We start from the raw sequence: 18,002 nt of genomic DNA, 5'->3' as shown, positions 1-18,002 counted from the left end.
TTTTGTATCTTATTGATATAAAGTGTGTCTGCATCATATACTTTTATGTATTAAAATGAAAAATAGGGTTGAATAAAAGGTAAAATTACTAATATTTATTATGGTAGTACTTTTTTTTTTGTTTTCATAGATTACAGTTGGGTCGTTTTCATTGATTATAGTTCCAGAATGGTTGGTTTATTGTGGAGAGCTGGATTAGTTACAGCTTAAAGTTCTTTTTCTCCTCCTGAGTTAAATTAGAGAATGTAGAGGAAGTTTGTATAGATTTTAGGTAGATGACATAGTCATTACAGTAACTGTGTTACTAATAGGATTAATGTAGCTAGTATAGTTTATGTTTGGGGGCTAAAAGGGTAATTTCTATTAACTTTTAGATATTTAAGATGACTTAGTAATAAAATGTAGACTCCATTGATAGTATGTATTTAAATAATCAGTACTTCCTTCCCCTCTTTTTTATTCATAGTGGTAGTCGCTCTTCTAAAACTTTTAAACCAAAGAAGAACATACCAGAGGGGTCTCACCAGTATGAGCTCTTAAAACATGCAGAAGCCACACTGGGCAGTGGCAACCTGCGGATGGCCGTTATGCTTCCTGAGGGAGAGGATCTGAATGAGTGGGTTGCAGTTAACAGTAAGTTGCCCTTTTGTTTTTCAGCAGACTCTGAATTGGGCCATTGACCTCTTTAGGTGAATGTTGAGGTACTGTCTATTCTATGATCTATTTAGTCTGATAACACTATATAGTGATGATGAAATAGTCTGACATCATAATACGATGATGATGACACAGTCCAGCTTTGATCTTTATATGACTAAGTTCCTGAACATGAAATTTTATGAAATGTCAGTAGAACTGTGCTATCACTATTTTTGAATTATGTGATTAATTATTATTATGTGATTATAGTTTTGGCCTAAGACACTTGTTAGAAATAAAATGTTTTTGTTTTTTGTTTTTCATTTTATTGGTGAGAACCATGTTAACTATAAGGAGATTTTTGTGACATTTCAAGGATAGTGAGAATACATTTCCAATGTTTGTGTACATTATTACAAGGTCTCACTGTGTAGCCCTGACTGCTTTAGAATCACTATGTAGATTATGATGGTCTTCAATTTAGAGAGAGTCATCTGCCTCCCAGGCGCCGGGATTCAATGGGTGTGCTAGCATGCCCTGCCCTGCCCTGTCCTGTCCTGCCCTGCCCTGCCCTGCCCTGCCCTGCCCTGCCCTGCCCTTCCTGTCCCCTTCTGTTCCCTCCTGTTTGCTGCTCCTTTTTCTTCTTCCTTTTGGCATTGTTTGTGCTTTTGTACCTTTGAGAGCTCATTAATTAATTAATTTATTTAAAGTTTTTATACTTGTTTGTATGTGTGCACACACAAATATGTGGAGGTCAGAAGACAGTTTCTCTCTCTACCATGTGGGTCCTGGAGATCAAATTCAGGTTGTCAGGCTTGGTGGAAAGCACTCTTGCCCACTGAGTTTTTGTATGAATATACCGCCATATTTTGCCAGCATGCATATATTAAGAAATATCACGAATGGCTTTGTAGAACCCTGTATTGCAGAACACAGAACATTGTTTCAGTATAGAAGCAGATAATTACTTTCTGTCTCAGTTGCTGGACCTGAGTGTCTGTTGTCTAGAATAGCACAGTCCTCTTATGGCCTCTGCATTGCACACACAGACATTTACAGGGTCTTGGCTTTTTGTATTTTGAAGTAAGTTTTCCAATGGTGGTGGTGGCCACGGCTTTGGAATGCAACCCATCGTCATTCAAGCTTGTTGTTTCACTATTACCAATGTTTTCCATAGAATTATATGGTTATCTTGAAACTTTTTTGTGAGGGGTAATTTTAAATTGTTACATTTTCTGGTTTGTTGTCTTTTCTTATAAAGTTCTTTGATTCATACATTTTCTTGCTCTCTAATACAAGCTCCTAATGGTCAGCAGTTGAGACTTTGGTGGGAGCTTTCCTGATCACACCTGTTTTTGTAGGAAAAATAACTGGAATTCTGCTTGAATAGAGCCATTAATTATTATTATAATTGTTTTTACTATTTAAATTATTTTTTTACTATTTAAATTTACTTATGATGGACATTTGCTTTGCAGCTGTGGATTTTTTCAATCAAATCAATATGCTTTATGGAACTATCACAGACTTCTGTACAGAGGAGAGCTGTCCGGTGATGTCAGCTGGACCAAAGTAAGGCATGCTTCTGACCAGTTTCTCTTATCACGGTCACCAGCTCTCAGATGAGAAGAAGGTGTCCAGCCATGCTTTCTCTAGGTTCTGGCAGCTGCCTCAGCGGCGTCCCTGTCACTGATGCGCTTGTTACCACTGTGCCTGCCTTCCAGCTACTTCCTGCCTTTCTCTCCTTACACTGGATCTTTTTCCATTTCCTTGACCAGCTTTCTGGAAACTCCTTGCCAGTCATTCTGTTTCTTCTGAAAAGTCACCTCATTTGTCGTCGGACATTTCCTTCTCTTTTTTCTTTTTATCTTATGTTAATATTTTAAAATGTCTCACCCTTGTTAAAGGCCCGTGTTGAACATTTCTTTCCCTTTGGAGCTGCTTAGGATTCTTCAATATAAATGTGCTCTTTAAAAAGATTATTGTCAATTTGTGTGTGTCTGTCTGTGTGTGTGTGTGTGTGTGTGTGTGTGTACGTGGTACGTGAGTGCATGCCCACAGTGGCCAGAGACACCTGATCTGGAGCTGCTTGAATTTGGAGCCTGTCTTGGGTCCTCTGAAAGCATAGACCGACTGCTCCAAACAGCTGAGGCGTCTCTCCAGCCCTAGTGCTGTCACTTTTTATTATGACTCCATTTTTCACTGAGTCGTGTTTACACTGTGTGTGTGTACACATGTGCTCAGGATCAAATCTGGGACTTCAGGTGTGCCACTCAGTTCTTTTAAATCTTTTAAATCTGTCTTGGTTCAAAGATAGCACTTACCACCTCCTCAACAATCAATATTGGTTGAGCCAATGCCCTTTTGAAATTGGCTTTTACCATTACTACTAATAAAGGCTGCTATTTACTTAGTGATTTGTAAATACATATTCTACTTCATATTCTAACATTCACCAGAAAAATACTGACCCGTATATTATCATGAGCATAAGGAATTTAGTCGGCTGATCAAAGAACTTGCAGCAGAGATGTGGGAGCAAAGGAAAGGTGTGTTACTCTCTTAGAAGGAGGTAAATCACACACTGGCTGTTCTCTGTAGAAGAGCAGAGAGCTGTGTTTGGTCTCCACTGCTTTCTTGCCCACAGAGAGGAGTTTTCCCACATTGTATTTCCCTGCTTCCTTTAGCTCTGCCTTCTTGAAAAAAGCAGATTCCTCTGTAGCACATTGCCTGCCCACTTGCTCCTCTCTTTGTCTTTTTGGGCATCTTTTCTACTAATCTTGTTTTTTAGAGCACACTTCATTTTAGTGTTTCTTGTTTTGACCTTGTATTTCTCATGTGATAGTTACATATTAAATGTTTATTAAAGGGGGCTGGAGAGATGGCTCAGTGGTTAAGAGCACCGACTGCTCTTCCAGAGGTCCTGAGTTCAAATCCCAGCAACCACATGGTGGCTCACAACCATCTGTAATGAGATCTGGTACCCTCTTCTGGTGTGTCAGAAGACAGCTACAGTGTACTCATATTTATAAATAAATAAATCTTTACAAGAATATCTTTAAAAAAATGTTTATTAAACCAAAGGGTAACGTTAATGTTCAAAACATGAGCATTTTTGACTCTCCAGCTTCTTTTAAGGGTATGTGAAGGGTTCCTTATCAAATGTACTAAACTACTGAGCCTTTCTTATTTACATTAGTTTTACTTTGAATTTTCTGTCATTTTTTCTTACTTAATCCCAGATTTAAGGAATTTTGCTGCATTTTATATAAGGAGGGAAAGCTTCAAGTTCAATGATAGACATCATAGGACATTGAAGCAAGTTCTCCCACTTTGGCAATGTATTTTATACCCTGTATTAGAGAAAGCACTTAAGGAAAATTCAGAGGCTGCTCGTGGTGGCCTGTGCTTTAACCCCAGCACTTGGGAAGCAGAGACAGGTAAATCTCTGAGTTTACCTGTCTGGTAACAGAGTGAGCCAGCCTGGTCTACAGAGTGAGAGATTGTTTTTAAAAAAAAAAGGAAAAGAAAAGAGAAAGAAAGGAAAAGATAGAAAACTAGGCAGATGAGGAAAACATCTAAGTAGAAGATAAGTTTGATTTGATCTCTTTAGGTTGGATTGTGGTAAATGCAAAACAGACTACTGTTGATTTGGAAATACATTCTTACCTGAAAGATCATTTAAAACATGTTAGTGTATATATTTATAATATGCATATGTGTACATTTATACCTCTTATCTGATGTAATCTTTCTATTGCAGATATGAGTATCACTGGGCAGATGGAACAAACATAAAAAAGCCCATCAAGTGTTCTGCACCGAAGTATATTGATTACCTGATGACATGGGTTCAGGACCAGCTGGATGATGAGACATTATTTCCATCAAAAATTGGTAAAAGTATTTTATGTAATTGAGATAAACATGGTGTATTTGAATTTATGTTTCTACAATGGTTCTTTCCTATCCTGCCCTACCCCTTTGAGCAGTTTCTTGGGATTGCTTTGATGAAGTAGTTTATGAAGAGGCACGGGAGCTTGCTAGGCAGTTATGACATAAGCAAGCTGTTTTGTGTAAATTGATTTTTTTTTCACCCTTGCATCTAGTGGTCTTTTTTTTTTTTTTTTTTTTAAATATTTTATAAATGTGTACACGTACCTGTCTTCAGATAGCAGAAGAGGGCATCGGATCCCATTACAGATGGTTGTGAGCCACCATGTGGTTGCTGGGAATTGAACTCAGGTCCTCTGGAAGAGCAGTCAGTGCTCTACCGTTGAGCCATCTCTCCAGCCCCTGCACCTGGTGTTTTAATTGAAAGGGTAGACAATAGAAAATAAGTGATTTCCTTCTTGACTTAATTTATTATTTGCTAAAATTTTTGTGATATTTCAGATTAAAATATTGCTGACATTATTTCTAATAAAAGAAGGCCTTTTGAGTGTGTTTGGGTGTGTTTGAGCCCGATGCCCTTGACATGTTTTTTTGTGCAGCCCTGTCTGTCCTAGAAACTGCTTTGTAAACTAGGTTGACCTCAAACTCAGAGATCCGACTGCCTCCGCCTCCTGAGTGCTGAGATTAAAAGTGTGCACCACCAACACCAGCTCCTTTCTTTCCCTTTTAAAAAAGAATTGTAAACATCTAGTAATTTTCATTTTTAGTAGAAAGTTTGAGATGGCAACTTAACTACTGTTCTGGGAGCCATAGCAGATTACCACATCAATCAAAATACTTCTAATTGTATGCATTTCAAGAGTGTTCTTGGGTCCTTGTTTACACTACATTTATTTTATTTTATTTTATTTTTTTGGTTCTTTTTTTTCGGAGCTGGGGACCGAACCCAGGGCCTTGCGCTTCCTAGGTAAGCGCTCTACCACTGAGCTAAATCCCCAGCCCCTACACTACATTTATTAAGGATACCTCTGTATTTTAAGTGATAAACAGGTGAGTTTGTGCTATAGGAAGGTAATAAAATCTGGCCTATCTTATAGAAAAAAAAGAGTGGATAATTAGATAGCTAGTGATACCTACCCTATTCATGTTAATTTTCTTTCTTCCCAAACTTTATGGCTTATATCTAATTTTTTTTTCTTTTCTTTTCTTTTTTTTTTTTTTTGGAGCTGGGGACCGAACCCAGGGCCTTGTGCTTGCTAGGCAAGCGCTCTACCATTGAGCTAAATCCCCTCCCCTTATATCTAATTTTATACGTATGATAAAGAAGTGATTTTTACGGCTTATAAACTTATTCTTAAAGATTTTATAGTGTTCTTTTGTTTTGAGATAGGGTCTTTCTTTGTAGCTCAGACTGGCATCAAGCCAGTGGCAATCCTGGCTGATCCTCCTGAGTGTGCCTTCAGGAATGAGCCACCAGGTGTCACATGGATTTTGAAATCAAGATATGTGAGGAAAGAAACAGACTGGGTTTGCCCTGACATAGGTAGAGTGACTTGTTTGGTGTATTTGCTTTGAAAGATAGACCTGTTAAGTCGAGATTGCTGCCAGTAGAGAGTTCACATGTGTTCACAGTTTAAAACTACGTATGAGTATGTTTTCTGAAAAAAAAAATTTACCTGTAGAATATTGTTAAACAACTTTTGACTAACATTGTATGTTTCAAAGAGCACTTATCTCTGAAATTTTAGATCTTCTTGGGTCTTAGGTCCTGTTTGTGGTTTTTTTCCTAGTAATATCTATTACAGCTAAAGAGAGGATCACTGCGAATGGTTTTCATGGAGTACTCTGTCTTGTTAATCTCTGTAGTCTAGAATATGTGGACTTCCTTTTTTGGTTTAACACGGCTTGGATATTTTAGAATATGCTTTGTGGTATGTTTATTTCTTGTGATTTTTACTTGTGTTAAGTGGGTAATAGTATTGTGACACTAAGTAATACAGTGTTTGGTTGTCTTGCCAAGTTCAACATTTAAAATATAGGATTTTGCATTCTTCTTTTTCTTTTTAAGGATTTACTTAGGACTATTGTGTATGCATGTGTGTTCATGTGGGGGTCAGAGTTCAACCTTGTGGAATCTGTTCTTTTCACCTATTCATGCTTTCTGGGGATTAAACACAGGTTAGTGGGCTCTCAGAACAAGTGGTTTACCTGCTAAACCATTGAATGGGCTCAGATATTTATTAAAATTTAAAAACTTGCATATATCTGTTACATAGCATGATGCTAAACAAATTAATGTGCATCCTGTTACAGTGAACCTATTTTATTGTTTTTTTATTGTTATGGAAGTAGCTATAATTACCTAATAAAAAATTCAGTATAATATATTATTAATTTTATGTTAGATCTTTTGACTTGATTATCCTATACCTTTTCTACAGTTGTCTTATATATATCTCATACCTATCCCCTTACCTAGTAACCATGGTTTTATTCTCTGTAGAGTTCATCTTCTTCTTCATGCAAAATACAAGTCAGATCAAAGAATAGTCTTTTTGAGTCTGGTGTGCACTTAGAATAGTATCCCAAGGGTAAATTTTATTTTATTTTTGGTTTTTTGAAACAAGGTTTTCCTATGTATCCAATGCTGGTCTTGAATTCACTCAGTCTTCCAGGTGCTAAGAGTACAGATATGAGTCACCATGCGTGGTCAGAATCTCCTTAAGACTTAAGTGTGTGAATGCCTATGTGGTGTGTGTGTGTGTGTGTGTGTGTGTGTGTGTGTGTGTGTGTGTGTGTGTGTGTGTGGTGTATATGAAAAACACTTTAAGCATGACTGAAATGGTTAATAAGTTATTTATGTTAGCACATATTTGAATAGAGCTTAATGTTAACGAATCTAGCAACCTGGGTGTGAGTTTTAACTTTGCTGCTTCTTAGGTGTTTATTTGTAAAGTGGCAGTATGTTTGAAGTATGATACACCATAAAGAAGAATCATTCGTATTTCAGAGGCACCCTGGAATTTACTCTCATTCATTATGTGCTAAGAACTTTACAAAGCTTTTATGCGCGTGCAGAGTAGGGCTTTGTACATAGTACATCTTTCAGTCCTGATGCTACTTGATGACAAATCATGCTGCTTTGTGCTCTTCTCTTATTAACAGAGGGGCGGTTATCTCTTTACTAGGTGTTCCATTCCCCAAGAATTTCATGTCAGTGGCAAAAACCATACTCAAACGACTCTTCAGAGTCTACGCTCACATTTATCATCAACATTTTGACCCCGTGATCCAGCTTCAGGAGGAAGCACATCTCAATACATCTTTCAAGCACTTTATTTTTTTTGTTCAGGTAGGTTGAATCATGAAGCCTGTGTTGCTTCTTGTTTATCTTTAGAATTCTGTGATGAATACATGAATAAGTGACTATACACCGTCAGGACAGATTTCACTTTCTCTAATCTATGTCCTGTTTACACTTCCCATGATGGTAAATGATGGGCCTTTTGCTCCTTAACTTCATTACTTTCCCAGTTCATGTTAGGCAATCTAAGACGGTTCTAAGATGCCGTGCCTTGCTTGAACTGCTTCAGTATCTAGGCTGTAAGGGGCTAAATAAGAATCCTGAAGAGTGAGTCAGTCTGACGGTTCTTGTCTGTAGTTGTAGCACTCAGGAGGCTGAAGCATAAGGATTATGACTTCAAGGATAGACCGTTATCCTGGGCCAGAAGATCCTGTCAACAAACACAAAACAGATAAAAACAACCAAAACCAACAGAAGCAAGTAGCAAACAAACACCAACCAAAGTAGAAGAAAAATAGAAGAATCTGAGTCTGAACTTGACTAGTTGGGCAGACACGTTGTGCAGTTGGTCACAAGTGTTTTAGTAGTATTCCTTTAAACCTCTGCTTTAAAAGAAAAAAATCTTGGCTCTTTATTACAGGACTCTTTTCTGGATATATGCCTTGAATATCACGTTCTGCTCCCCCATTTCTTTTTAAAACGGTATTCTAAGTGATTTTGAAGCTAACAACTATCTGTCATGGGTAAGGAGAGAAAGACTCACGGTGTGTTCTAGAGCTCTCTTGAGTTTGAGCTGACTTGCAGGTTGACTTTCTCTTTGTGTAATTCTCAGAGAGCTGGCCTTAGAAGTGTAGACTAAGAAGCTAGGCGTGGCCCCTACGCACAATCTTAGTACTCTGGAGGCTGAGCGGGAGAATCAGGAGTAAAGAAGTATATATTATTATATTTTTATTTAATTCTCTAATTAGAGAAATAGTAAAGAAAGGTGAAAGAATTAGAAATAGATGAGCCAGCTACTTTTTGTTGTCCGTTTCTGTAGAAATTAGAGCAGGTTTTACTTTGTATTTTTTGGATGTGAGCATAAGTCTGTTAATGTTGTCTTTACTTTCCACTGAAGAAAAATGTCCACTTTCCTTAATACATGCTCCTTACACTAAAGGCACACTTCTTTTAAGTTATCTGTAAAAACACATTTTGAGAGGTTGTAACTTCCCAAAGCTTTCTGGGGGAGTTATGTGACAGTCTCCTCTGCAGAGCCATAGCAATAAAGCCCACTTCATTCCAAGATTTTCATTCATATTTTAGTTAGCAGAAAATGATTGTCAAAGTTTAGGTTTTGTCGGGTCAGGAAAAAAATATTCTTCCTGAGTAAAGTGTTAAAGAGTGAAGTAGTGGGGGTCAATTTAGATCATTTTACCTATCACAATGTACTAGCAACACCTCTGTGATTAAGAAGACCATTGTTTGGACCTGCGGATTTAGAGAATCTTGCTCTGGCCCCATACAGTCTTGCTCTACAGGGCCAACAGCATACTTACCCAGGTCCTTTTCGTATCTTATGTCCTTAGACTATATGTGATCCTAGAATCCCTTACCCACATGCTCTCGGTTAAACAAGGCTGATGTTTATTCTTTGGAGACTAGGTCACATCTCTGTTAGGTCTAACTTCAGACATAAGCAGTACCCAAACGATACCTGCTTTTATAGGAAATGTGTACGTCTCTCATATATATATATATGCCAGTCTACGAGTTTGTATGAGGCCCCTTTGCACACAGATGGGGCTTGGGGTTGGAAAAGCCAAAGGTTAACTGAGGGCCAGGAACTCAGAGCTGGTTCTCCTCATGTGGTCTGCTTTCTAGTGTAGAATCCTGAGCAGTTTTCAGAATTCTAAATTTGAGTCTGTTTTTCTGCTTAATCTGGAGATTTGTCAAGACAGGAAGACATTCTTTATTTGACAGTGCTACTTTAATGTCTAATACAAAAATGGAGTCATGTAGTATATATTCCCATATATTCTTGGCCCAGACTCCATCAATCTGAGGGACAGGCTTGTAGTATTAATTAAAGCTGATGCTTCTCTACAGTTCTGATTGTAGGCTTGGCGTATGATGGGTGCTAATCACGGATTTCACTGGAAGTTGAGAAAGGTCCATCTTACGGAAGATTGGAAGTATATGTGGCTTTTATTCATTTTTTTAAAAAATTATAGTTCAGGAGAAATCATTTAAAAAGTCATTTTAAAAGATAACAGTACCTTGATTATTGGCACAGTTTGAAGCATACTGACTTAAGTTTTCCGTGGTAAAATCTTTTTCTTTGCAGTGATATCATATCCCTATTTGACTGACATATTTCAGTACCGCCTAGTGTATTCTTTTCAGCAGGAAGCAACAGCTCCCACTCACTGGCAGTGGGAGCCAATGATACAGTTTGTTCCAGGTATTCCATGAAGGGGTTAACAGCGTTTACCACATTTAGTATCTACAATCATTTCATGAGATGGGGGGATTATTTTAATATTATAGATACTTAATGTTATAGATATGTAAAAATAGAGCATTAAGGGATCTTAAGTGATTTTCTTAAGGCAATGAATGATTTAAAAAGAGATTACTTACTTCAGAAGCTAATACCCAGTAATGTTCATGGTAATTTGTTTTGGAATTAGATACAAATAATGTTTTGCTGTTTTTAGGAGTTCAACCTTATTGACAGACGAGAGTTGGCACCACTGCAAGAGCTGATTGAAAAACTCACCTCAAAGGACAGATAGAGGATGCAAAGCTGTGTACTCTTCTTCAGATGGAGCTGCGTGCACACAGTGTCGTTGGCTTTGTTATATTTCACTTTTGTCTAGAGTGTTTCTGTTTTAGGTTTTAGGGCTTGCTTGGGTTCCCTTTTTTCTTCTGAATATATAAAATCATATTCTGTTGCTAGAGGAAGCTGAGAACCATTTGAAAAGAGCAGATTTTGTCTTAGTGGTATCCAGTATTTTTTTCTGTTTTATTTTTATGAACCTGGTTTTGGTTACTTGAGAAGTTTATATGATAGTATACGCTAGAAATAGATGCGAACTGACTGAAGTGCTGATGGACTGGGCACTGTGTGTGCAGACTGTGGCCCACTTTGGAGTCCCTAAAAGACTTACGTGTTTTTAAGTGCCTTGATAGGCTCACTTCTAAGGTGCAAAGCACAGATATAGGACTGAACAGAGCTTGAAACAATATTAGAATTTCTATCTAGGGCACTTACTTGTGCATGTTATAAAGTAATCTGTTATAAAAGCCATAGTTTACTCAAATTGTTGATCTCCAGCTTTTACTATGTTGAGAAAGACATAATTTGTAAAATTGTGCATGTAGAACATAAATATAAAACAACAAATTATTTCTTAATTATTTTTGACATAATTTGTAAAGGTGTGCATGTAGAACATAAATGTAAAACAACAAAATTCTTAATTATTTTTGATATTGACTAATATATTCTGTTCAACAGACGTTTAAAGTTCTACAAGCAGGTCTTTTCCCATCTCTTAATATCTGTGATATTGAAATATGAAGATGTTGAAATGTAATAGATACTGCATTTCAGCTTCTTTCTACATATAAGTGCACTGTAAGTGTAAAACTTCAGGTTATATATAGAATCGCCATCTTCATTAAGGATGTTGAACTGTGAGGTTTCCTAGCAATTGCCAAATGAGCTGTAAGTGCAGAATCCCTTTGTACTTCAAAGAGGAAAGGAAAGTGAGACCTGTCACAGCAGGCATTAGTTTGGGAAATTACAGAGAGGATTAGTGTGGGAGTAAAATTCTAGAAAGTCCTGTTTTAGAGCCCTGGGATAGATTGGTGTCTATTACTTACAGTCTGGGGGACTTCCTTTTAGAGATCAGCTTCCATGAGAAGTTAAACATAAGTAATTAGTTTTAGGTACAGACGTTAAACATGTAATTTAACTATTTGGGGAAATAATCCACTTTTTAGCATTTCCATTCAGTGAATGGAGCTGGTATTTGCCTGTCATTTTAAATGATACACTACCTTAATTATTGGTGCAGTTTGAAGCATCCTGACTCCTTATTTTTCCACTGTGAGAAATCTTTTTTCTTTGTAGTGATATGTCAGCTCAAGTCAAGTAGTGAAAATGTCAGCTCAGTAGTTAATAGCTTTTAAATGTTGGCTGAGATGACACCCTGTCAAATGATCATTATCAACTACAGGTTCAGCAGTTTGGTTTTAGAGTAAATACTGAGGATAGCTGCCCTTCAGTTTTGTTCTTGAGAAATACTCTTTTAAGACTGAGTGTTAATTTTATCAGTTTGGATAAATCAGCCTCCCTCAATTTTCCCTCTTTCTAGTTAGAGATACACACTTTCAAACTTGTGAACTAGAAATGCTTGCTGTGAATTTGTATACAAACACTTAGTGGAAGAGAGTTTAAAATGAACAAGTGGACAATGATACAATTAGATGCCCTTGCAGTTATGATCACTAGGAACTGCCTTTTTCTCCATTTGATTTTTGTAATGGCAATTGCTTACCATGTACTGATCATAGAAGGAACAAAAGAGCTTGGAAAAGGTAGATAATACTGGGCATTTATTAGTAATGCTTATTTATGAACTGACAGCTAGCTGATTTCTCTAAAATATTCTTTTAGTATCTAAATAGATAATGTCAATCATTATGGGTTGTTCCAAATTCTGTTGTTTGATTCCTCTCTATACAGGAAATGAAGCACATAGTTACTCATTAAAATAGTCTTCCTTAGTATGTGACTTTCTGTCATCCCTGTCATGGGCTTCCATAGCAGCAGCATGTAGAGAGAGGAGTAAGAGGTTGCTTCTGGTCCTTTAAGCCTTACATACAGTAGTACACTGTCAGGATGTGAACTAGTCCTAGAAACTAGTGCTTGACAGTAGGACTTAGCACTCCGTGTGGATAGCAGTTTATGTTCACTGTGCCAGAATCTCAGGTGCCATGTTTTCAGTCAGCACTCAAGTTTTGGGGAATTAGGGAGGCGTGTGTGTCTATATGGTGAGAAAGAGTAGACGTTTCCTGGGGAAAGGCCTGGCAGTTGTGCACGCTGTTGGGTGTATGACTAAAGAAATACCAGGATACAAGAAAAAGAAAAAGTCAGTTTAATAAAAATTTACTTTGAGAGTAAAATGCAACCCCCCCCCCCCCCCCGTTTTGGTTTTTTGAGACAAGGTCTCTGTATATATATCTCTGGTTATCCCTTCACTCTGCAGACCAGGCTGGCTTCAGACTCACAGAGATCTGCCTGCCTCTGCTTCCCAAGTGCTGAGATTACAGGCACGCATACTAACGGTCCAACAAAATGTCATTTTATAAAGTAAGGATCAAAGCTTGATTTTGCAGGAAAGCTTGCTTATAAATGTCTCTTAGGTTCTCTTCAGAACTGTTAATTTATAAATAAGTAAGATAATTATTCCCTTTTATTTCTTTCCTTATTTTTTGAGACTGGGTCTCACTATGTAACCCTGGCATATAGACCAGGTCTCAAATTGTAAGAGATCTGCTTGGCTCTGTACCCCAAATGCTGGAATTAGAGGTATGCACCGCTATAACTGGCTACACCACTTTTTATACAGTCATAAAAGTGCAAGCTGGTTTTCCTTATTCTTTCATAACCTCATTCCATACAGTTGAATGTAATACATTATTACTACAGTTGTTACTCACTCACATTGGTTGGTTAAATGTAGACACGATGAAGCAAGATTTAGGAATTATTTAGTGGTCAGAATAGTGGTGGTGAAGAGAAACCAACCAAGTGAAGTGGTTGTCGTAGCAGTAGGTAGTTCAGATGGCCTTGTTCATTCTTCATACCCTGTAGAAGCCATGCTATTAGACTGCCCCAGACAGAAAGCATGTGTGTGGTGGCGGCTGTGGAGCTCTGTCTACCTTCTAATGGAAGATTTTTAGATTGTTACCTCTTTTAAATTTTGTTTTGCTAGTCATCGTAAACTCTAAATGGTCAACATGAAGTTAGCAGAGTATGTTTTAACACGCACTTCAGGCTGAGTCACTACCTGGATTATCAGGATAGATGAAGCACTACAGTCTCTATCAGAAAGTGGAATATGGGTATTTAGATTTCATTTTATGTAATGAGCATTTTTCTTGCTTATGGGGAAAGAAATAACAGATTTCTTTTATAGCTTTGTCTGCATCCTCTCTGACAGAAATTTTGATAACCACTGAAATGGTAGATTATGTGAGATGCAAATACTAAGTCGTCCACTGCCTTTTAAGATGAGTGTACTTTGAGAACTGACTTATGACTGTGTAAGAAAAGTCAGTTTCATCTTTTTGGTTGCACAAAAACAATTTTTGAAGCTTAATAGAACCTACATTAACTACCAAACCACATTCACTCACTTGGCTATTTTCTGAGAACCAAGCCAGTGTGGAAAGCAAGAGTATATTTTAGGCTCTAATCTGCTGAGACAGGGACTACAGACTTGACAGCATCATAGAAATGTAGGTTCCTGATGTCACTATGGGAAGTAGGAACTATTATTTACATGTGAAAATGTTTTTTTATTACTTTGTATTTATATGAAATTTTAGAACTAAGGTCTTTCTCTAGAACTTGCTTTCTATCTTTTGCTTTCCCCTAAATGTTTGACTTGTGTTGGGTAGTTTTGATTGAGAGGCTAGTATGGAAATGGGTCCAGTACCTACAGCAGCCCTTTGAAGAAGCAAAGCCTTTATTTACCTCCACTGTCTTCTGTTTTATTGTGAAAAAGGCTTCCTTTCAATTTGTCTTTAATGAAAGACTGGAGATTGATGTATAGGAAAATTGGAAACAATATTTTTATTATGCCAAATTTTAGCCTACCTGTCAATACTATTTAAAATTATGTAAGTATTTAGCATATGTCATTTATAACATTAAATTCTGATTGTGTTTTGAAAATACACTGGACCAAAAGTTTATTTGTAATTTGGAATGTGATTGCATATTAAGAAAACATCTCATTTTGAAACTTACCTGACACAGTAAGGAACATACCAGTTCTAAACTCAGCTGGTCGTTAAACATCACTCCTAACTCACCTCACACATTATTGTTTTGCAGTAGTGGAGAGATGTCCATAGGGGCTGCGGTTATCAGTGTGATTGTTGTGAGGCAATAAATGTTTAGAGATGTGTCTCCAGATCTAATAGGAAAGTTTAGTATTAACAAATATGCAAAGAATTCTGAATGCAAATGGTTTGAATTTTTAAGGCTTCCCTAAGAAGTTATTCAGTGAGAATTCATTTTGAAGGTATAAAACTGCTCTCTGTCTATCACTCATAGTTGGATTTATTTGTATTCTGACAAAAGAGAAAAAAATACAATAAAATATTGGGCCACCTTGTAAGTGTGGTACAAGCTCTTCCCCTCCCTCCTTTCTCTCTTGCATATAGTATTACATGGTAGAAAATGTTGGGATAAAATTCTTAGACTCACAGGAAGCAAAATCACTGGCCTTTAAGATTTGTGTTTCTCCACTCATCTGTGTGTTGTGTGCACACATCCCCGCTCTCACGCACTCAAGACTGAGTTTACAGTTCACCATTGGTAGAGATTCATACTGTTTGGTTGACAGTTTCTTTATGTCACCAGAGCTGCAGTTATTGGTGACATAATATGACAATTTCCTAAATTCTTTTTCATAATTATTCCTTTATGGAATTTCTTCTACTTTTGCACAATTTTGAGTTGTAGTTTTGATCTTGAAATAGTCATATAGGTTGTAAAATAGGTTCGTGTATTTTCGTTTGAGAACACTTTCCTCCTTAAATTGTCCTGCCGAAATGACTATTTTTTAGGGAAAATAGTTTTTTACAGCTACTAAACTGTATTTGTTATTTTTGTATATGCATAACCAGGGTGGTGAAATCACTAATATTCTAGGGAATACTTTTGTTATATTTGATTTTTTTCCTATACATTTAAGTTATTACTTAAAATTATTGGTAGAAATAATGTTGTGAAGATAGCATATAAGGAACACAGAATAGAAATCATTTCTGAAGACAAAAATCAGAACTGCTGCCAGTGCCAGGTAATGGAAGCAGAAGGAGGATTCGCATTGTGCAATTGCTTAAGCTATGCACGGAGACACATGTCTGTTCTCGTGATGGGACAGGTTCTCTAGTAAGATAGTTAGATGGGACAAAAACGATCTAAACTATGAAATGCAACGTAGGCGCCATATTGTAAATTGTGCCAAGATTATGCAAATTGTAGTTACTGATCAAAGTTGTTTCTCTGTTATTATTTTAAAGGAAATACTGAATGTCAGAAAATCTGTAATATGTTTTATTTGACAGATGTAAATAATGTATACAGTCTCATGTGGCAGAATGTGAGGTATTTAAATTTTAGGTTTTTTTTCTTTAGAAGAAAATGTTTATAAGAAAAAAACCCTAATAAATACTTTTGTTTGGCCATGAGTCCGACTTCGCATTACCATTTATTTTTACTATAGGTATTTCTATGTTAGAAACAATTCAAAGCAAAGTAAAGTTATATAGAACATATTGAACATTTCAAAACTTGTTAGGCAATACTTTCAATGATTCTTACAACACTGTTAGTTACCATCTATGTACCATACATACTAGAAAACTGAAGCTAAGAAATTGTATGTCATTGGGTCTCAGACTTAAAGGATCCTATACGCCCGCACTTAAAACTAATGCTTACTTTAGTGCGTACTATTGCAGTGAGATGGAAAAAAAACAACAGCAAATAATGTAATATTTATGGGCCTTCCGACTGAACTAAGAAGTGATTTATTTTATCTTTATTATAAATCATTAAATAATATCAGTAATAGTAGAATAATTTACCCTAAACCTAAAGTTGTAAAAGGAAATGTATATTCTAGAGTATTATCAAAGTATTCCTTGGAGGTTTTTAATGTTTAGAGGCATTGTGCTTAGACCTTAAGGTTGAAAATATTTTGATTGTGGCAATAACTAATGGACCACTGCCACACTACTTAGGAGGGCATTTATGTGTGTGCCGATGCACCTATGTTAATAGACACAGAGGCCAGAAGCCAGGCCTCTGGTACTTCATTAAAATGAGAGCTCCTAAGGAAGAATACTGGAAACACACACACACACACACACACACACACACACACACACACAGAATTTTATGTGTATATGTGTGCCTGAGTGTACATATATGCGCCTTGTGCATGCAAGAGCCGGTGGAGGTCAGAAGAGGCATTGGGCCTCTTGGACCTGGAGTTATAGTGATTGTGAGCTGTTATATGGAAGCTGGCAATTGATCCCGGGTCCTCTACAAGGGCAATCAGTGCTCTTAATACGTGAGCCATCACTCGTCTTCTAACTGAAAGTTTATTTTTTTCATACAATATATTCTGATTATGGATTCCCTTCCCCCCAACTCCTCCCAGATCCTCTCTCCCCCACCCCCCAAATCTTTCTAGCATCAGAAAACAAAGAGCATCTACAAATAGTAATGAAACAAAATAAAAACAAGCCAGAGTAGGTTGAAGCAAACAAACTACTAGGAGAAAAAGAACCAAAGAAAAGGCACAAGAAACACAGACAGAGACATATATTAATTAGCACACAGAGAAATTCCATTAAAGGACACTGGAAGTCATAAGATACATAAGAAAGACCAGTAAGGGGAAAAATGAGTAAAAATAAAACTAATGCCCACACGAAGCATTAAGAGCCAGGGATCTCCAGAACTACCATTGAGTTAGTTTTGTGTTGGCCATCTACTGCTGTGTATGGAGTCTGTCCTTAAGAGTGGTTTATATCCCTAGTCAGACTATGTTGGGGAAGATGAATTTTTCATTTGCAAGCAGTTTTCAATTGGAATAACTACTGGGCTAGGGTCGGGGCCATGTGTCCACTTTCAGCTCTTGGACCCCAACTGGCTTAGCACCATTGCAGGACTATGCATGCTGCCTCACCGTGAATTCATAATGTGTTGGTCTGGTTGTGTTTATAGGGCCTTGTTTCCTTGTTGCCTCCCATTGCCTCTGGCTCTATGTTCTTTCCTCATCCTTTTCTATGAGGTTCCCAGAGCCCTGAGGAGAGGGGTTTGGTGGAGACATTCCATTTAAAGCTGAGTATTCCAAGGTCTCTCTCT

At 37.2% G+C, this 18,002-nt stretch overlaps 1 protein-coding gene across 1 annotated transcript in view; it reads left to right on the top strand.

The window, feature by feature from the left end:
• The window catches only part of Mob1b (MOB kinase activator 1B), a 32,742-nt gene extending 20,325 nt beyond the window's left edge, over positions 1-12,417 (top strand). The window contains 5 exon segments of the mRNA NM_001108357.1: positions 467-633; positions 2,118-2,211; positions 4,403-4,536; positions 7,722-7,885; positions 10,537-12,417. Coding sequence (NP_001101827.1) covers positions 467-633; positions 2,118-2,211; positions 4,403-4,536; positions 7,722-7,885; positions 10,537-10,614 — 637 coding nt within the window. The 3' untranslated portion in view covers positions 10,615-12,417.
• The last annotated feature ends 5,585 nt before the right edge of the window (positions 12,418-18,002 follow it).

The sequence above is a fragment of the Rattus norvegicus genome, chromosome 14 (genome assembly GCF_021556685.1).
Source record: "Rattus norvegicus strain SHRSP/BbbUtx chromosome 14, alternate assembly SHRSP_T2T, whole genome shotgun sequence".
Lineage (NCBI taxonomy): Eukaryota > Metazoa > Chordata > Mammalia > Rodentia > Muridae > Rattus > Rattus norvegicus.
Note: the sequence above shows the minus strand (reverse complement) of the source record. Positions and strands in the feature narration are given on the sequence as shown.